This window comes from Somniosus microcephalus, chromosome 8, assembly GCF_052327205.1.
Source record: "Somniosus microcephalus isolate GS21.2 chromosome 8, FLI_Smic_1.0, whole genome shotgun sequence".
Classification (NCBI taxonomy): Eukaryota; Metazoa; Chordata; class Chondrichthyes; order Squaliformes; family Somniosidae; genus Somniosus; species Somniosus microcephalus.
The window spans coordinates 260,804,411-260,826,417 of NC_140994.1; the positions used below are offsets into that span (position 1 = coordinate 260,804,411).

General features: G+C 47.6%; 1 protein-coding gene across 1 annotated transcript in view; it reads right to left on the reverse strand.

Moving 5' to 3' along the window:
* The window catches only part of zmat2 (zinc finger, matrin-type 2), a 42,761-nt gene extending 23,537 nt beyond the window's left edge, over positions 1–19,224 (reverse strand). Inside the window, exons 1-2 of the mRNA XM_085995987.1 lie at positions 19,100–19,224; positions 471–564 (exon numbers count right to left, since the gene is read on the reverse strand). Coding sequence (XP_085852113.1) covers positions 471–564; positions 19,100–19,117 — 112 coding nt within the window. The 5' untranslated portion in view covers positions 19,118–19,224. The remainder of the gene's footprint in view (positions 1–470; positions 565–19,099) is intronic.
* Positions 19,225–22,007: the final 2,783 nt, after the last annotated feature.

The following is a 22,007-nucleotide window of genomic DNA, read 5'->3' on the forward strand; positions in this document are numbered from 1 at the left end:
TCTTATGAATGGGCTTTTCCCTCCTCCGATTGGCTGCCCATGGCTCACGTGATCCCAGGGGACGCATCGCACTAACTACGCCCCCAGGACACACAAGCACAGCACGCCAGCAGCTGGGTCAGGCCCCGGAGCGGAATTCCACGGGGCCCTACAGCTCAACCGCCGGCGCGCAAGGTAAGTGCAGGACGGGGGCTTGCACCCGCGGGAAGCCCCCGACCCGAATTTCTGGGCCATTATTAATTTTGACTTTACAAATTAAAATTTGATGCCATCAAAACGTACCCCACTTTAAATGGACTCCCTACTAACTGAATGGGAAACATATGGCAAAGCTTCCTGTGTGTTTCTGACAGAGCAACATGAAGAGTACATTTTAGGCGACAGAGTCACTGCACACTCTGCCCCCTCGAGATTTTCCGACGCGCACAAACCCATTCGGGGCGAGGTTCCATTCCAGAACAGCGACTCACCATCTCGCTTCTCTCTTTCTTCCTGCAACCGCTTCTGGGCCAGTTTCTCGTACTCATCCTTGTCCCACTTCTTACGGAAGTCCATATTTTTCGTCTGCGGGGAGAGGACAGCTGGGTTAGAAAGAGAAAGTGGGACAAAAAAAAACACACGCTCTAATGAATGCGCTGCCTGAAAGGGTGGTGGGGGAGTGGGACTAATTGGATAGCTCTTGCAAAGAGCCGGTACAGGCACAATGGCCCCCTGCTGTTGTAGAAAGTATATACAGACCCTTAATTTTAATATTTCTTGAAATGCTTTAGAGTCATAGAGTTATACAGCACAGAAAGAGGCCCTTCGGCCCATCGTGTCCGCACTGGCCATCAAGCCCTGTCTAATCTAATCCCATTTTCCAGCACTTGGTCCGTAGCCTTGTATGCTATGGCATTTCAAGTGCTCATTCAAATGCTTCTTGAATGTTGTGAGGGTTCCTGCCTCTACCACCCTTTCAGGCAGTGAGTTCCAGATTCCAACCACCCTCTGGGGGAAAAAGTTCTTCCTCAAATCCCCTCACCTTGAATCTATGCCCCCTTGTTATTGACCCCTCTACTAAGGGAAAAAGTTCCTTTCTATCCACCCTATCTATGCCCCTCATAATTTTGTATACCTCAATCAGGTCCCCCCTCAGCCTTCTCTGCTCCAAGGAAAACAACCCCAGCCTATCCAGTCTTTCTTCATAGCTGAAGCGCTCCAGCCCAGGTAACATCCTGGTGAATCTCCTCTGCACCCTCTCCAAAGCAATCACATCCTTCCTATAGTGTGGCGACCAGAACTGCACACAGTACTCCAGCTGTGGCCTAACCAGCGTTTTGTACAGCTCCATCATAACCTCCCTGCTCTTATATTCTATGCCTCGGCTAATGAAGGCAAGTATCCCATATGCCTTTTTAACCACCTTATCCACCTGTTCTGCTGCCTTCAGGGATCTATGTACATGCACACCAAGGTCCCTCTGATCCTCTGTCTTTCCTAGGGTCCTACCATTCATTGTGTATTCCCTTGCCTTGTTAGTCCGTCCAAAATGCATCACCTCACACTTTTCAGGGTTAAATTCCATTTGCCACTGTTCCGCCCATCTGACCAACCCATCTATATCGTCCTGTAGCCTGAGGCTTCCCTCCTCGCTATTTACCACCCCACCAATTTTCATGTCATCTGCGAACTTACTGATCATACCTTTTACATTCACATCCAATGTCAGGCAAAAAGGGTTTTCAAAGTGAAATAAAATTGGTGAATGTAACAAGTAGTCTTGAAATGGACGAGGATGAAGAAAAGAAGTTATTATTATTTATTCTTAGTCCGGAGGTATTTAGCAGCCTCCCACCTGACATGAAGATTGGTAATGGGACGTATGAGAATTTAAAATTAAGGGTTGCTCAGGCGATGGGGGTAGGAACAGGGGATCCCTTCAAGGCTATGGCAGAGATAGAACAGGGGCCCAATGAACTACCCACAGTGTTTGCCGACAGACTATGTGGCCCACGTAATTGGAAGCAACGGGTGGGGGAGTGGGAGTGCGAGCCGATTTACTGGGGCAACCCAGAAATCTCTGGCTCCGGGTTCTGATATCTCATAGTCTGCCATATTTACAGTCAGTCATGTCAGACTTGGATCCCACAGACGCAAATAACACTGAGGAAAGGGTTTTAAGGAAACTAACTTTGGTGTTTGAAAAAAGACAGCTCGATAAAAGAAACACAGGGACAATTAACAAACCAAAGGGCAAGGTGTGCAAGGTGAAGGAAACAATCCCTAAAAGGTGGCAACACGAGGGTTTCACTGAAAAGGAGATGTGTTATAACTGTGGAGGGAAGGGCCATTTTATCCGGGAGTGCTGGAAGCCCCGTAAGAACAAAATTGAATCAAGAAATGGTCCTAACGTGGCCCCCCTCGAGGTGGACGACGAGAAAACAGCTAGACTAATTTCTAAATGTGTGCAGGAATGCTTGGAAGGGTGGGAGAAAAGGCAATCTCAGGGGAAAATTCACACTGCCCAGGGTAAAGACTGTGGAGAGACACAGGCATGAAGAGGCCGCGCCCAGCCCGAGTACCTGTGTCCGCTCAGGTACGACGAATATGGTAGACATCATTGTTGAGGGGAAGGAGGGAGATTATTTGGTTGACACTGGAGCATCTAGCACGGTGGTACATTCCCCCTCCCCGATGACATCACCTTGGTCGAGTAGGGAACCATATGTGTTAGGTGGTTTCACGGGCAATTCAATGGCTGGGGCGGTGTCTAAACCCCTAAATTTTAAAGTAGGACCCCTCCAAACTAAGTGGACATGTATATTAATGAAGTGGGATCAACCGGGATTGGGGGTCCTAGGCTTGGATGTTAGAGCACAATGTGATGGTAGACATGCACAACGACTGCCTGTGGGGAGGAATGGAGTGTAGCGACGAAGTGGTAGTAATACCTCCAAGACATGGAGAGGCTTGGGTAGTGACGCCGACAGGTCCCTACGATTTACAAACTTTCATAGCAAGAGTGCCAGGAAGGTACACAGCTGTAGTTAAAGCTAACAGAGAGGTTTTCGCCACGCATCAGCACGACTGTGGGAGGGTGACAGGGGTAGAAGGAGAGCCCATGCTCCGCCCACAGAAACAATATACCTTCCCCAAAGAAGCAGAGAGACTTGGAAAAGGTTTTAACATCCCTTGTGGAATAAGGAGTCGCGAGATCCTTGGCTACACACGTAAACTCTCCTGTATGGCCAGTAAAGAAGCCGGATGTCTCCTGGCGAGTGACCATCGATTATAGGGTGTTGAACAAGAACATCCCTGCTTGTGCCCCTACAGTAGCAGCCGTAGTACAGGAAACTTTGTGCTATCCGGCACCGACGGGACCGAGCTGTTGCCGTCCCATCAAAACTGCCGGACAAACCAGCGCTAATGTTAAAACATACGGAAGCTTTTGAGCTCCGTATCTAGCAACAAACCCTGTTGACAGCTTCTAAACAGTTGGCCGTAGCTTGCAAGCGTCTCTGTAGCTAAGCAACAGCTTTAGCGAGACCTTGCAGAGCCTGACTAGTGAAAAAAAAGCAACGAAAAGAAAAAAAACTTACTGAACCGACTCCTGATTTTTGCCGGTGGCTCGAGCATTCCGGACAGTTAACCTCCGGATAAACCAAAGTTTCCTGTAGATCTGATTGGTAACATCCCTAGGAATGCCACGGTATTTACGGTCCTAGACACATTCAATGGGTTTTGGTCCGTCCCGGTGCACCCCGAGGATCAGTACAAATTTGCCTTCCCCTTTAAAGGACAACAGTATACATGGACTTGCCTTCCACAGGGATTCCATAACAGCCCCTCTATTTTTCATCAGTGCATGGAAGCATACAGAAAGGAGTTCAGTCGCCCAGATCGACTGATAACAGTATGTAGACGATTTACTGTTGTTTTCCGAAAGTGAAGGAGAACATGAGAAACTGTTGGAGGAGTTGTTGGGATTGCTTAAAACAGCCGGATTTAAGGTTAATCCCAAGAAGGCACAGATAGGGGAAGAGGATGGTTCAGTTTCTGGGACTCACTATTCGACCAGGGGAACGCGCGATAGATGAGGCTAACCGGAAGGCGGTGCAGGAGTTACCCCAACCAGGCTCGGTAACTGCTCGCCAATCGTTTTTGGGTCACTGCAGGTTACTGTAGGAAATTCATTGAGAACTACGCAGCTACAGTGGGCCCCTTACTGAGATTATTGAAGAAGGGTGTAGAATGGGAAACATTACTGCAACTGGCTGAAGCCCCATACACCAGGAATACCAGTACGGTAATCTGATCTGTCCGATTGCGAGGGGAACATTTTGTTTTACTCCGGTCCGACCTGTACGGATTGGTGCGCGGGTGTCATTAAATGTATATTCACATGGCCAACTGATTATTAATAGAAACGATGAGTTAAAAGAGCATTGCTCCAATGTGTTGCTAGATTTGGATACAACATACCACCCCTGCCCGAGGACCAGATCGGGTTCATGAAGCGTATTAATCAGTCTCAAAAACATTGTTACGTTTTGACCCAGAAGAATCATGAGATAAGGACGGAAATACTTAAAGTCGAGTACAATTCGTCGTGGAGGAATATAGAAACATAGAAGATAGGAGCAGAAGTAGGCCATTCGGCCCCTCGAGCCTGTTCCGCCATTTAATGAGATCATGGCTGATCATCCAAATTCAGTACCCTGTCCCTGCCTTCTCCCCATATCCCTTGATCCCTTTAGCCTTAAGAAATATATCTAACTCCTTCTTAAATATATTTAATGAATTGGCCTCTACTGCCTTCTGTGGATAGATTGGGAGAAGGGGAAGTGCAAAGAGACCTGGGTGTCCTTGTGCACCAGTCGCTGAAGGTAAGCATGCAGGTGCAGCAGGCGGTTAAGAAGGCAAATGGTATGTTGGCTTTCATAGAGAGAGGATTTGAGTACAGGAACAAGGATGTCTTGCTGCAGTTGTACAGGGCCTTGGTGAGACCACATCTTGAGTATTGTGTGCAGTTTTGGTTGCCTTATCTGAGGAAGGACGTTCTTGCCATGGAAGGAGTGCAGCGAAGATTCACCAGGCTGATACCTGGGATGGCAGGAATGACGTAAGAGGAGAGATTGGGTCGATTGGGCTTGTACTCGCTGGAGTTTAGAAGAATGAGAGGGGATCTCATTGAAACTTATAAAATTCTAACAGGACTAGACAGACTAGATGCAGGAAGGATGTTCCCGATGGCCGGGGAGTCCAGAACCAGGGGTCACAGTCTAAGGATAAGGGGTAAGCCATTTAGGACAGAGATGAGGAGGAATTTCTTCACCCAGAGAGTGGTGAACTTGTGGAATTCTCTACCACAGAAGGCAGTAGCGGCCAATTCATTAAATATATTCAAGAAGGAGTTGGATATATTTCTTAAGGCTAAAGGGATCACGGGATATGGGGAGAAGGCAGGGACCGGGTACTGAATTTAGATGATCAGCCATGATCACATTAAATGGCGGAGCAGGCTCGAGGGGCCGAATGGCCTACTCCTGCTCCTATCTTCTATGTTTCTATGTGATAGAGAATTCCACAGGTTCACCACTCTCTGGGTGAAGAAATTCCTCCTCATCTCAGTCCTAAATACTTACCCTTTATCCTTAGACTGTGACCCCTGGTTCTGGACTCCCCCGCCATCGGGAACATCCTTCCTGCATCTAGTATCGGCATGAATATCGAGGTTCATCCTTGAATAAGGATTATTTCCCACGTACTGGTCATCATTCAGTTGATAATTGTGTTATACCTGTTAACACTAACATGTCGTGTCAAGAGACGGCGCAAGCAACAAGAAGTAGTCAGGTAACTGCAGAAAGCGCAGGATGATTTCGTGTAACTGTAACTCAAAAAAATTCTGGTGACAGTTACTTGAGGGGGGACTGTAGAAAGTATATACAGACCCTTAATTTTAATATTTCTTGAAATACTTTGCCAGGCCAAAAGGTTTTTCAAAAAGTGAAATAAAATTGGTGAAGGTAACAAGCAGCCTTTCACTGATGAGGCAGGGACCATGGTTGTGATTGCAGGGGGCAGTGAGAGACAACAGAGAGAAACAAACCCCCTTAGTATTGTAGACATGGTGTCTCTGGTGACTTTTCTGAGGTTAAAGGGGAGAAGTCAAACCACTGAAGTTTTGAAATGCAGAATACGACGTAACTCGTGAACCTAATCAAGTGGTTTTCTGCTACTTTTGTACACTTTAGGAGTGAATGAACAATTTTGGGTTGTGAATAGGATAGTCACACAGGTTTTTTTTATTTCTTTCTTTTTATGGGATGTGGGCGTCACTGGCAAGGCCAGCATTTATTGCCCATCCCTAGTTGCCCTTGAGAAGGTGGTGGTGAGCCGCCTTCTTGAACCGCTGCAGTCCGTGTGGTGAAGGTGCTCCCACAGTGCTGTTAGGGAGGGAGTTCCAGGATTTAGACCCAGCGACGATGAAGGATCGGCGATATATTTCCAAGTGAGGATGGCGTGACTTGGAGGGGAACTTGGAGGTGGTGGTGTTCCCATGCGCCTGCTGCCCTTGTCCTTCTAGGTGGAAGAGGTTGTGGGTTTGGGAGGTGCTGTCGAAGAAGCCTTGGCGAGTTGCTGCAGTGCATCTTGTAGATGGTACACACTGCAGCCACGGTGCGCCGGTGGCGGAGGGAGCGAATGTTTAAGGTGGTGAATAGGGTGCAACTGGCTGAAGCACCATGAGTTAATGTAAACTTTTGACAGCTCAAACCAACATTAAAAGGAACATTTCACTATCTCTGAAAGATTGATTTACTGCGAAAGGCCAGGAAAGCTGTATAAAACACAGTGGCTAAAGAATATCGGCACTGCAGTCGGAAGAAGGCGGTTTGGCTGGTCATCTCGCCGAGGAGGATCAGGCTGCAGTCGGAAGGAGGGGCCAGGCCAGTCTTTTCGCTTACGGGGACCTACAATCAACACTGGACCGATCATCGGCGGATGGGTGTATGTCTGATTTCCTGTAATATTATTGGTGGACTGCTGGAACAGTGGTTGGGGTTTTGAATCTGTCTTTGGAACAATAAAAGGTTAAAGGCAGAACCCCGTGTGTCTGGTGTAATTTCTTGTAAGTCTCAAGTCCGAACTCTGTAACCTGTTGGGATGGGCGAGGGGTAATCCCGCACGTCCTACACTGTGCTGTGTGATTCTGTGCGGCCGGGAGCAGGGGTAAGAGCAGCAGTGGTTCCACTGCGATGCTGCCCATGGTCAAAGAACCTGCGGACATCACCGCCGAGCCCAACGATCCTGGGGTGCACGCAAAGTGGAGCTGTAGCTCCTTCTGACCCTGTGGAAAGGGAGGGGGAAGTTGGGTTGCTCAGGTAACAGGCTCTGTGAAGATGCGACAGGCAATGTACTGTTGCTGCTGAATTGTACAAGGGACTGTGCACAATCGTCCTGCTCTGTGGCTACAGCACAGGATCAATAAGGAACTGTGCACAATGAGGTATCATCCAAAGCTCTAGGAGCAACATCTGGAAGCCCACAATTACTTATTTTTACTCTTGTACTCTATGCCCCTATTTATAAATCCTGAAGTGCTGCGGTTCTTTTTTATGGCATTATCTAGCTGCTCTTAAAGGGAATTATCTATTTTAACCCACAGTCTCTCCAGCACCTTTCTATGGATTGTATACCCGTCGTATTCGGGATTTCTGACTGCCTCCACAGGAGATATCTTCATGTAATTCATGGCATCAAGTTCAATGCTCGCGGGATTAAACACACAGAACAACAGAGCTGGGAAATGTAGATTAGGATTCAGAAAAGGCGACAAAGTGTCCGTTGAGAATATGCTCTTGGGAGAGAGGGGGCAGCCGGTTTGGTCGTGAGGCTTACTGGCGAATCCCTGAACAGGGAAGGATTTGGGAAGCCCCAGGCCTTCCACTTCCAGTGAATAAGTGAATAAAGGGAACAAGAGGCGCTTGGGCTGGCGGGCAGGAGCTGGAAGCCAAAACGTAGGTCAGTTTTTGCATTAGAAGCTGTCTGCAAAGTACAGTAGTAAAGACTTGCATTTCTATAGCGCCTTTCACGACCACCAGACGTCCCAAAGCACTTTACAACCAATGAAGTACTTTCTGAAGTGTAGTGACTGCTGTAATGTAGGAAACGCGGCAGCCAATTTGCGCACAGCAAGCTCCCATAAACAGCAATGCGATAATGACCAGATAACCTGTTTTAGTGACGTTGACTGAGGGATAAATATTGGGCCCAGGACACCGGGGAGAACTCCCCTGCTCTTCTTTGAAATACAGGAAACTTTGTGCTATCCGGCACTGACGGGACCGAGCTGTTGCCGTCCCATCAAAACTGCCGGACAAACCAGCGCTAATGTTGAAACATACGGTGATTCTGAGCTCCGTATCTGGCAACAAACCCTGTTGCTTAGCAGGGCCTTGCAGAGCCTGACTGGTGAAAAAAAAGCAACAAAAAGAAAAAAAACCTAACGAAACGGCTGCTGATTTTTGCTGGTGGCTCGAGCATTCCGGACAGTTAACCTCCGAATAAACCAAAGTTTCCTGTAGTGCCATGGGATCTTTTACATCCACCTGAGAGCGCAAACGGGGCCTCGGTTTAACATCTCATCTAAAAGACGGCGCCTCCGACAGTGCAGCGCTCCCTCAGCACTGCACTGGAGTGTCAGCCTCAATATCTGTGCTCAAGTCACTGGAGTGGGACTTGTACCTTTCTGACTCAGAGGTGACAAAAACAAGTTAGTGGTCCTACGAAAAAGGGACGAGGCTTGTGGTTTATTATTTCTTCTCATTGTAAGAGGAGAGGTGAAGTGCAGTTGAGTGGAAGAAGTGGCATTTGCTTTGACTGTCTGCCTGTTCACGAGCCATCTGTAAGCTAAAATAGGTTAACTGTTCGCCAGCCCGCCTACTCAAGGACTGGAGAAACGCACGCTAGGGCAAAGGACGAGAGATCCAGGTCACATCATAGAATAGCACAATATAGAAGGTCGGCTCTTTCGAAGAGCAATCCAGTCAGTCCCACTCCCCCGCTCTTTCCCAATATCCCTGCTATTTTTCTCCTTCAAATATTTATCCAATTCCCTTTGAAGGCTACTATTGAAGCTGAATCCACCATCCTATCAGGAGTGCATTCCAAATCCTAACCACTCGTTGAAAAAAATTCTCATGTCGCCTCTGGTTCTTTTGCCAAACACCTTCAATCTGTGTCCTCTGGTTATCGACCCTTCAGACATAGGAAACAGTTTCTCTTTATTTACTCTATCTAAACCCATGATGTTGAACACCTCTATCAAATCTGCTCTTAGTCTTCTCTGCTCCAAGGAGAACAATCCCAGCTTCTCCAGCCTATCACCGTAACTGCAATAGCTCATCCCTGGAACCATTCTAGTAAATCGCTTCTGCACCCTATCGAAAGCCTTCTTGTCCTTCCTAAAGTGCGGTGCCCAGAATTGGACACAATACTCCAGCTGGGGCCAAACTAGTGTTTAATATAGGTTCAGCATAAATACCTGGCTTTTGTACTCTATTTAGAAAGCCCAGGATCCCATATACTTTATTCGCTGCTTCGTTAACCTGTCCTGCCACCTTCAGAGGCTTGTGCACAAACACCCCCAGGTCTCTCTCTTCCTTGTACCCCCTTTAAAATTGTACTATTTAGCATGCTCTGTGCTACAGCCCTGGGTTACAATGACGTACAGTTAGCCATTAAGCAGTGCAAGACACTAAGACCACTTACAGGAATGACCAGTACCATTGTAACCAAGAGAATATCTGAGGCAGACCCAAAACTTGTAACATTGCCAGTTCTTATGTTTCCACCCAAAAAGTATTATCGCGTGTTTCTCCACAGTAAACTGCACCTCCCACCTGTCTGCCTATTCCATCAACCTGCTGTTGGAGATTAAGATTGAGAAATGGTAAGGGTGACCATTTTATACTAAATAATTACTTATATTCTCATACTGTATTCCATTTTCGATTATTTCTGTAGCTTAAAAAGCCTAAAGTGGAAAGACTGTAAAAAAAAAGGCTGAAAATGTGTCTGTACCGAGGTCACACGCAGCCTGCTTCTGGACCAGGTCACTCACTGCTTACATTTAGATTCGCTTTACGATTCCCCCTCCCCCAACTGGACACTCAGTTCTTTTATTTAATGCCTTAGCAGGCGTAGGGGCATCTTGATAGGGACTGGTACCGAAAGTGTGTGAAGGATTCTGGGACGCAGATGCCTATGGAGTCGTGCAGCTAGAAACAGTATGAATGGGGTAAAACCATAGAAACATAGAAGATAGGAGCAGGAGTAGGCCATTCGGCCCCTCGAGCCTGCTCCGCCATTCAATGAGATCATGGCTGATCATCCAAATTCAGTACCCGGTCCCTGCCTTCTCCCCATATCCCTTGATCCCTTTAGCCTTAAGAAATATATCCAACTCTTTCTTGAATATAGTTAATAAACTGGCCCCCACCGCCCTCTGTGGTAGAGAATTCCACAGGTTCACCACTCTCTGGGTGAAGAAATTCCTCCTCATTTCTGTCCTAAATGGCTTACCCCTTATCCTTAGACTATGACCCCTGGTTCTGGACTCCCCGACCATCAGAAACATCCTTCCTGCATCTAGTCTGTCCAGGCCTGACAGAATTTTATAGGTTTCGATGAGATCCCCTCTCAATCTTCTGAACTCCAGTGAGTATAAGCCCAATCGACACAATCTCTCCTCATACGTCATTCCTGCCATCCCAGGTATCAGCCTGGTGAATCTTCACTGCACTCCTTCCATGGCAAGAACGTCCTTCCTCAGGTAAGGCGACCAAAACTGCACACAATATTCAAGGTGCGGTCTCACCAAGGCCCTGTACAACTGTAGCAAGACATCCTTGTTCCTGTACTCGAACCCTCTTGCTAGGAAGGCCAACATGCCATTTGCCTTCTTAACCGCCTGCTGCACCTGCATGCTTACCTTCAGCGACTGGTGCACAATAACACCCAGGTCTCTTTGCACTTCCCCTTCTCCCAATCTATTGCCATTCAAATAATAATCTGCCTTCCTGTTTTTGCCACCAAAGTGGATAACCTCACATTTATCCACATTATAGTGCATTTGCCATGTTTCTGCCCAATCACCCAACTTGTCCAAATCGTACTGGAGTTTCACGACATCCTCCTCACAGCATACCCTCCCACCCAGCTTTGTGTCGTCTGCAAATTTGGAGATATTACATCCAATTAACTCGTCCAGATCATTAATATATATTGTGAACAGCTGGGGTCCTAGGACCGATCCTTGCGGTACCCCACTAGTCATTGCCTGCCACTCGGAAAACGACCCGTTTATTCCAACTCTTTGCTTTCTGTCTGCCAACCAGTTCTCTATCCAAGTCAATACCTTGCCCCCAATCCCATGTGCCTTAATTTTGCACGCTAATCTCTTATGTGGGACCTTATCGAAAGCCTTCTGAAAGTCCAAATACACCACATCCACTGGTTCTCCCTTATCTATTTTACCAGTTACATCCTCAAAAAATTCCAGTAGATTAGTCAAGCATGATTTACCTTTTGTAAATCCATGTTGACTTTGTCCGATCCAGTCACTGCTTTCCAAGTGCTCTGCTATTACATCTTTTATAATGGACTCTAGCATTTTCCCCACTACCGATGTCAGGCTTACCGGTCTATAATTCCCCACTTTTTCTCTACCACCTTTTTTGAATAGTGGGGTAACATTAGCTACCCTCCAATCCATGGGTACTGTTCCAGAGTCTATCGAGTTCTGGAAGATGACCAACAATGCATCTACTATTTCTAGGGCCACTTCCTTAAGTACCCTGGGATGTAGATTATCAGGCCCTGGGGATTTATCGGCCTTCAGTCCCATCAATTTTCCTAACACCATTTCCCTACAAATACTGATTTCTTTCAGTTCCACCCTTTCATCAGACCCTATGTTCCCCGGCATCTCTGGGAGGTTATTTGTGTCCTCCTTTGTGAAGACAGAACCAAAGTATGTATTTAGTTGGTCTGCCATTTCTTTGTTCCCCATTATAAATTCCCCTGATTCTGACTGCAAGGGACCTACGCTTGACTTCACCAACCTTTCTCTCTTCACAAATCTATAAAAGCTTTTAGTCAGTTTTTATGTTCTCTGCAAGCTTACTCTCATATTCTATTTTCCCTTTCTTAATTAATCCCTTTGTCCTCCTTTGTTGAATCCTAAACTGCTCCCAATCCTCAGGATTATTGCTTTTTCTGTTAGTCCTGTTAGAATTTTATAAGTTTCAATGAGATCCCCTCTCATTCTTCTAAACTCCAGCGAGTATAAGCCCAATCGACCCAATCTCTCCTCATACGTCATTCCTGCCATCCCAGGTGTCAGTCTGGTGAATCTTCGCTGCACTCCCTCCATGGCAAGAACATCCTTCCTCAGATAAGGCGACCATAGAGGGGAGAAGAGGAAGGGAGGCATCTGGAGGGGTGAGGTCACCCAACTGTAATGTGTGTATCTTCTACGGCAAAACATCCTTTGTAACCTCAGTGTTGGCCATGAGTAATGTGTATCAGCATAACCTTCTTATATACATAGAATTTACAGCACAGAAACAGGCCATTTACCCAACTGGTCTGTGCTCCACACGAGCCTCTTCCCACCTCACTCCATCTCACCCTATCAGCATATCCTTCTATCCCTTTCTCCCTTGTGTGCTTATCTAGCTTCCCCTTAAATGCCTCTATACTATTCGCCTCAACCACTCCCTGTGGTAGCGAGTTCCACATTCTCACCACTCTCTGGGTAAAGAAGTTTCTCCTGAATTCCCTATTGGATTTATTAGTGACTATCTTCTATTGATGGCCCCTAGTTCTGGTCTCCCCCACAAGTGGAAACACCTTCTCTACATCTACCCTATCGAACCCCTTCATAATTTTAAGACCTCTATCAGGTCACCCCTCAGCCTTAGCCCCAGCCTGTTCAATCTTTCCTGATTACATTTCATAAAGAAAATTAATTGTGGGCTTTCCCTTTTATCTCCAGCACCCTATTTATTGCCTTCCCAGATTTATTTCCCTCCCCATTTATCGCCCACGTTCCGTCCCCTCCCCTCCCCATTTCTTCCCCCTCACTTCTTGCAGCCTCCCTTCCCTTTCCAGCGCCCCTCTAACATTTAATCTTTAATAAACCTGCAAGCATTTTTGACTTTGTGTTTGAGCTCATTAACACAGGCACAGGAGGAGTGCGGCCTTTGTCGATATACTGAAACAAAAACGTCGTCCGTGTCTGCCAGGAGCCTTCGCCAGGGACCGTGCAAGTTTGTGTCGTCAAAAGCAAGAACAAGGGAGGGACCCAGCACTGACCCCCTGCATACACCACTTCCAACCCTTCCCCAGTCCCAGCAACACCCCTTTACCCTAACTCTGTTCCCAGTCTAAATCATAGAATCGTTACAGCATGGAGGAAGGCCATTCGGCCCGTCGAGCCCTTGCCGGCTCTCTGCATGAGCACCCTCAGCCAGTCCCACTCCCCTGCCCTTTCGCCGCAGCCCTGCAAAAAAATTTTCGTTCAGGTACTTATCCAGGTAACATTCGCGCCACACGAGTGCCAGGCAATGACTATCTCCAACAAGCGAGAGTCTAACCACCGCCCCTTGACATTCAGTGGCATTACCATCGCCGAATCCCCCACCATCGACATCCTGGGGGTCACCATTGACGAGAAACTTAACTGGACCAGCCACATAAATACTGTGGCTACAAGGGCAGGTCAGAGGCTGGGTATTCTGTGGCGAGTCTTTCATTTCCTGATTCATCAAAGATTTCCACCATCTACAAGGCACAAGTCAGGAGTGTGATGGAATACTCTCCACTTGCCTGGATGAGTGCAGCACCAACAACACTCAAGAAGCTCGACACCATCCAGGACAAAGCAGCCCGTTTGATTGGCACCCCATCCACCACCTTAAACATTCACTCCCTCTACCACCGGCGCACCGTGGCTGCAGTGTGTACCATCTACAAGATTCACTGCAGCAACTCGCCAAGGCTTCTTCGGCAGCACCTCCCAAACCCGCGACCTCTTCCACCTAGAAGGACAAGGACAGCAGGCCCATGGGAACAACACCACCTCCAAGTTCCCCTCCCAGTCACACACCATCCTGACTTGGAAATATATCGCCATTCCTTCATCGTCGCCGAGTCAAAATCCTGGAACTCCCTCCCTAACAGCACTGTGGGAGCACCTTCACCACACGGACTGCAGCGGTTCAAGGCGGCTCACCACCACCTTCTCATGGCAGCTCACCACCACCTTCTCATGGCAGACACAGGCAAGATATTTCATCTGGTGGGGGTTGTTGGGGGGGAAGATAGCAGAACAAGGCAGCACAATCTTAAAATTAAGAGCTAGGCCATTCAGGCGTGAAATCAGGAAGCACTTTTTCCACACGATGGGTGATGGAAATTGAGCATTTTGTGCTGTGTGACACACAGTTACTTGTGGTTCTTGCCAAGAGCACTTTGAGACGAAATGAATTAAACACAAGGAGCGTGGCTGTCTTAAGTGCAATTTCTTTCCAAGTGCGTAGCAGCCGAATAAACCCAGAGATAAGACAGGCACTTATGACCAAAACAAAACCACTGAGCCCCAACTTCGCATTTCCTCAACCACTAAAATCCACAGGATGCTCCCCTCATCTGCTAAATCCTTAAAAATATTTGAATCTCAGATCATCCTAGAATATTCAACCGACTGTTCAACAAACTGGTACCCCAGTGATGCCTGCATTAATTTTGTGAACTCATTCCTCGGGTTTCTTTTAATGATTCGTTCTCGGGGATGCGGGTATCGCTGGCACGGTCATCCTTTAATGCCCATCCCTAGTTGCCCTTTGACTGGCTTGCTAGGCCTCTTCAGAGGGCAGTTAAGAGTCAACCATGTAGGGGTGGGGCTGATCGGCCCAGATCGGCTAAGGACGGCAGGTTTCCTTCCCGAAAGGGACATTAGTGAACCAGTTGGGATTTTACGACAATCCGGCAGATTCATGGTCACTTTTCCCAGTTTTATTATTTCAAATTTTTTTTTTTTTTTTTTTTTTTTAAAAAGATGAATTCAAATTCTCAAACTGCCATGGTGGGATTTGAAGTCACGTTCTGTGAATTATTAGTCTCGGCCTCTGAATTACTAGTCCAGTAACGTAACCACTCTTCTACCGTACTGGTTGCACTGTACTTCACTGGTTGTAAATCGCTTCGAGACGTCTTGGGAGTCGTGAGATGCGCTGCATAAATGTATGTCTTTCTTTTCTTGCTTTCTATCAGATCAGGAACGAGACCTGGGTGTCCTTGTGCACCAGTCACTGAAGGTAAGCATGCAGGTGCAGCAGGCGGTTTGAGTACAGGAACAAGGATGTCTTGCTGCAGTTGTACAGGGCCTTGGTGAGACCACACCTTGAGTATTGTGTGCAGTTTTGGTCGCCTTATCTGAGGAAGGATGTTCTTGCCATGGAGGGAGTGCAGCAAAGATTCACCAGACTGATACCTGGGATGGCAGGAATGACGTATGAGGAGAGATTGGGTCAATTGGGCTTATACTCACTGGAGTTTAGAAGAATGAGAGGGGATCTCATTGAAACTTATAAAATTCTAACAGGACTGGACAGACTAGATGCAGGAAGGATGTTCCCGATGGTCGGGGAGTCCAGAACCAGGGGTCACAGTCTAAGGATAAGGGGTAAGCCATTTAGGACAGAGATGAGGAGGAATTTCTTCACCCAGAGAGTGGTGAACCTGTGGAATTCTCTACCACAGAAGGCAGTGGAGGCCAATTCATTAAATATATTCAAGAAGGTGTTGGATATATTTCTTAAGGCTAAAGGGATCAAGGGATATGGGGAGAAGGCAGGAACAGGGTACTGAATTTGGATGATCAGCCATGATCTCATTGAATGGCGGAGCAGGTTCGAGGGACCGAATGGCCCACTCCTGCTCCTATCTTCTAGGTTTCTATGTATCTATGTAGGAAGGACATTCTCCTCTGGACACTCCCTGAAAATCAGTGCCCATAGGAGGAGAACTTTTTTTTTTTTTTTTTTTTTAAATAGAAAACGTCTAGCTTGCCTTGACAACATTAAACTTATCAAGATCTGTCTGAGTAATGCAGCTTGTTTTGAGGGAGAACGCACCGTGCAGTAAACAGGCAGCTGAAAACGCAGCAACACTCAAATTGAGCCTTAATCAAAAAACAATATTTGCAGGATCATCTCCTCCAGGCTGGGCACGTTTCCAGTCAAAAACCTTTGGAATGTTGTGAGCATGTTTGCAGTCAAACTTTTTCTTCCCTGAAATTAACTGGATTGTTACTTGCTTCAGGCTGACCCGCACCAAACAACTTTTTATTTTAAACTTATCCATTCACGGGATGTGGGCGTCGCTGGCGAGGCCAGCATTTATTGCCCATCCCTAGCTGCCCTTGAGAAGGTGGTGGTGAGCCGCCTTCTTGAACCGCTGCAGTCCGTGTGGTGAAGGTGCTCCCACAGTGCTGTTAGGGAGGGAGTTCCAGGATTTTGACCCAGTGACGATGAAGGATCGGCCGATATACTTCTAAGTCAGGATGGTGTGTGACTTGGAGGGGAACTTGGAGGTGGTGGTGTTCCCATGCGCCTGCTGCCCTTGTCCTTCTAGGTGGTAAGATCGCGGGTTTGGGAGGTGCTGCCGAAGAAGCCTTGGCGAGTTGCTGCAGTGCATCTTGTAGATGGTACACACTGCAGCCACGGTACGTCGGTGGTGGAAGAAGTGAATGTTTAAGGTGGTGGTTTGGGGGGGGGGGGGGGGGCGGGAGCCGATCAAGCGGGCTGCTTTTAACCGGACAATTCCAAAATCTAACTGCAAAGCTGCATTCCTGAATTTTAGAATACTCTCGCACATTCTCTAAGCTTCTGTGAAAAATTCCCGTGCCGGGAACTACAAGGCAGGTGAAATAACCGATTTACATGTTCATCCTAAACCTTCCGATTTGCAGGAGTTGGGGATGATAAAATCTGGAATGTGCTTAATTGTTTTTTCAAACTTCTGAGACAAAAGATACTTGTTGAATTCTGCTGACGCACAACTCAAGGATTCAGCCTTACACCATCTAAATACAAGGGGTTAAAACCAACGTTCCCTCTAACTTTTATATTTTAGGTGCGCAGCCCCTTTAACTGGCTGCGCGGCCCATTCTAATTTTCTCTCGCGCACGGCTTCTTCGATGTAAAAGCCGGTGAGCGACCTGTGTGGGACCTCCAGACCGCCACGCGCCCACGCCGCCGTGCAGCTTAGCGGGAACGATGGTAAAACCCTTCAACTAAGGGGTGGGGCCGAAGCCAAATCTCAACATCACGCCCCTTAAAATTATCTTTTTCTTGCAATTAACGCAGCGAGTACGATATATATTTACAGATAAACCTGAGCATTTCTTCACTTCCAAAAGAAATCCCTCTTTTTAAAAAAAAACTAGGCTCAGGAGTCCTTTTGGGATTCCCCCCAGCACCCCCCCACCAAAAAAAAGTTTCATTTTCCTTGCAAGTATCATTTTTTGACATCAATACGGAAGTTGACATGGGTACATTTGACCTTTTACCCCCCCACTTACATATTGAGGGCTATTTTTTTTCTGTGGGATCTTGCTGTGCACTACTCGGTTGCCGTATCTGTCAACACGACAACAGTAATGAGGGAGAAGCGCTGTGACGTCCGGAGGAGCTATGTAAACGCAAGTTTGTTCTTTCTTCCGTTTGTATATGTGATAAATAACAATGCACGAGATTCATTCGAATCACACAAATAATTCAAAAACTGAAAATGTTCAATGATTTGCCTTTCCATAGCATGGTTATTACAGAGAACATACAGCACAGAAACAGGTTATTTGGACCACACGAGCCTCCTCTCGACCCTCCTCATCTCACCCCATCAGCACAACCTTCGATCCCTTTCTCCCTCATGTGTTTATCCAGTTTCCCCTTGAATGTATCGCTGCTATTCGCCTCAACCACTCCCTGTGGTGGCGAGTTCCACATTCTCACCACTCTCTGGGTAAAGAAGTTTCTCCTGAATTCCCTAGTGGATTTATTAGTGACTATCTTATTTTTATGGTCCCTAGTTTAGGACTCCCCCCACCCCCATCTTCTCTCCGTCTACCCTATCGAACCCCTTCATAATATCAGCCTTCACTCCGAGAGAAAAGAACCCCAAGCCTGGTGAGCCTTTCCTGATAACATTTCACAAAGAAAATTAATCGTGGCCCTTTCCCCTTTATCACCCGCACCTTATTTATTGCCTTCCCCGATTTATTTCTCTTCCCATTTATTCCCTCTCGTTTCCTGCAAGCCCCCTCACCCATTTATCATTCTTTCCCTTCCTGCAGCCTCCCTCCCCCTTCGATCACCTTCCATTCCCCTCCCTCCCTGCCGATGTTCCCCCTTGGCTGCGCAGTCGTGCATCAACCGGGAGGTCCCGCACAGACCGCTCATAAGCCGTTGCCGCTGGAAAAGATGGAGCCCAGTAAATTTAAAGGGACCGTGCACACACAATTTACAGGGCACATCGCTGCAGACCCCCTCATTTATTGTCCATTTCGTGCCCTGTCCCCCATCTATTCCGCTCCCTTCTGGCAGCCCCATCTATCGCCCCCCCATCCCCTCCCCCTCCACCCCCGCCACCTATCGCCCCTCCCCCTATCCCATCTATCCCCCCATCCCCTCCCCCTCCACCTATCCCCCCCTCCCCCTCCACCTATCCCCCCCATCTATCACCCCCTCCCCCTCCATCTATCGCCCCCTCCCCCTCCATCTATCGCCCCTCCCCTTCCATCTAGCACCCCCTCCCCCTATCCCCCCCATCTATCACCCCCTCCCCCTCCATCTATCTCCCCCTCCATCTCCATCTATCTCCCCCCTCCATCTATCGCCCCCTCCCCATTTATCGGTCCCGGTGGATGTTGCCCGAGGCCTTGGGCCCGGCGCTAACCCGCAGTCCAAGGCTCTCAGGCCCCGAGTCCCCGGCCCATCGCAGAGCCCGGGCCGCCATTTACCCTCCCCACACCCGGTCACTCACTCACCCCGCTCCCCGACGCCATCGTCGCTCCGTTCTCCTGTCCGGTCGCCGCCGCAAAACTGTCGTGCGGAACCTTCCCCGCCGCGCCTCTCTACCGTAAACCGAGCGGGGCCGCGGCCGCGCCTCTCTGCCGTAAACCGCGCCAACGACACCAAGCAAACGGCAAGAGTCTCCCCGACAACTGCAAGGACCCTTTCGGAAACCACAGCGCCCCCTGCAGGAGTGGGAGGACCCGTTCCGGTGTCAAACTTCCGCATCTGTGGAGAGAGAAACAGAGTTAAAGTTTTAGGTCGATGGCCTTTCCTCAGAACCTTAACCCTGTTTCTTTCCTTTTAAAAGATGGTTTTATGAATTGCTTTACTGTATAAAACACATTTTGACCTGCTGAGTTTTTCCAGCATTTTCTGTTGTTATTTCGGATTTCCAGCATCTGCAGTATTTTGCTATCGTTTGTGTTGTGTATGTACCTTTAAGGGGAGAACTACTTTTTACAGCTCCTGTATACTGTAGTACCGGCAGTGACCACACCTGTATATAAACCCTGAGTAGGGATCTGTACTGTTAGTTTAGAGTAACCCTCATCCAGTAAACACCTGTTGATTGTTCCTCTGCAGTCTCTGTCTATTTACTAACGGACACCATACCTCAAGATTCACGGATTTAACAGTGGCGACGAGTGGATTCAAACCTACCTGCAACTCTGTAGAAGAAGGCCGATTCCAGGAATACGGGCGTCGGCCATCCGGAGAAGACTTCAGCATCGCAGAGGAGGCTGTGGAGAGCTGGGCTTGGGAAAAAGGCCGAGCAGCGTCGAGGGGTAAGAGGGCACAGCGCGCAGCCGGTGTTCAGGCCCGAGCGGCGTCGGCGAGAGAGGCGCGCGGGAGGGGTGAGCAGAGCGCGCAGCCGGTGTTCAGAGGCTGAGCCGCAGCGGAGAAGAAGGGAGAGCACGGGAGACGCCATTTTTTTTTACCAGTCTAACCACACCCAGGGATGCCGAAGAGTGGCAGTGTCACAGCGTTCGACAATGAAGTCGAAGATTGGGCGACATATGTAGAACGCATAGAAGTGTACTGCAAGGCGAATGAAGTGCCTGATGCCAGGAAAGCACTGGTATTGTTGAATTCCATGGGTGCAAAAACGTATGGTTTACTGCGAAACCTAGTAACCCCAGAGAAGCCAGTGGAAAAGGATTTTGAAAGCATAGTGACAATCCTACAGGACCACTTAAATCCCACACCGCTGCTGATAGCAGAAAGATTTAAGTTTCACAAAAGGAACCAGCATAAAGACAAAAGTAATGCTGAGTATTTAACGGAACTGCGCAAGCTATCGAAACACTGCCAATTTGTAACGGGACTAATTGACGGATTTGATTGGGATTACAGAAACGTGGCTGCAGGGTGGGCAAGGCTGGGAACTTAACATCCAGGGATATACAATATTTAGGAAGGATCGGCAAAAAGGTAGGGGAGGTGGGGTAGCATTGCTGGTAAAGGAGGGGATTAATGCAATGGAAAGGAAGGATATTAACTCGGATGAAACGGAATCTGTATGGGTAGAAATGAGAAATAGCAAGGGGAGGAAAACGTTAGTGGGTGTGATATATAGGCCTCCAAATAGTAATATGGAGGTGAGGGAAGGCATAAAAAGGGAAATTAGAGAAGCGTGCGATAAGAGCACAGCTGTCATCATGGGTGACTTTAATTTACATATTGATTGGACTACCCAAATTAGTAAAAATTCTGAGGAGGAGGAATTCCTGGAATGTTTTCGGGACGGTTATCTGGACCAATATGTCGAGGAGCCGACTCGAGATCAGGCCATTTTAGACTGGGTATTGTGCAATGAGAAGGGACTTATCAGCAATCTTCTTGTACGAGGCCCCTTGGGTCAGAGCGATCATAATATGATCGAGCTCTCAGTCGAGATGGAGAGTGAGGAAATTGAATCAGAGACTAAGGTCCAGAACTTAAATAAAGGGAATTACGAGGGTATGAGACGGGAATTGGGTAAGATTGATTGGGTGGTGTTTCTGGGGGGATTGACAGTGGATAGACAATGGCAAGCATTCAAAGATAGAATGGAAGAATTCCAGAACATGTTTATACCGGTTTGGCATAAAAATAAACCTAAAAAGGTGACTCAACCGTGGATAACGAGGGAAATTAGGGACAGCATAAAATCAAAAAAAAGGGCATATCAACTGGCAAAAAAAAGCACCAGACCGGAAGATTGGGGGCAGTACAGGATACAGCAAAAGAGGACAAAGGGATTAATCAGGAAGGGGAAAATAGAATATGAAAGTAAACTTGCAGCAAACATAAAGACAGACTGCAAAAGCTTTTATCGGTATATCAGGAGGAAAAGACTGGTAAAATCCCAAGTCGGTCCCTTGCAGTCCGATTCGGGAGAATATATAATGGAGAATAAGGAAATGGCAGACCAATTAAACTCATACTTTGGTTCTGTATTCACAAAGGAGGACACAAATAACCTCCCAGGAATATCGACAAACATAGGGACTAATGAGAGGGAGGAGCTGACAGAAATTAGTATCTCTAGGGATATGGTGTTGGGTAAGTTGAGGGGACTGAAGGCCGACAAATCCCCGGGGCCTGATAAACTACATCCTAGGGTACTTAAGGAGGTGGCCCTGGAGATAGCAGATGCTCTAAGGATCATCTTCCGGAACTCCATTGACTCGGGAACAGTACCCGTGGATTGGAGGGTAGCTAATGTTACCCCAATATTTAAAAAGGGGGGTAGAGAGAAAGCAGGGAATTATAGACCAGTAAGCCTTACATCGGTTGTGGGCAAAATGCTAGAGTCCATTATTAAGGATAAAATAGCGGAGCACTTGACAAATGGGGAAAGGATCGGACAGAGTCAACATGGATTTACAAAGGGTAAAT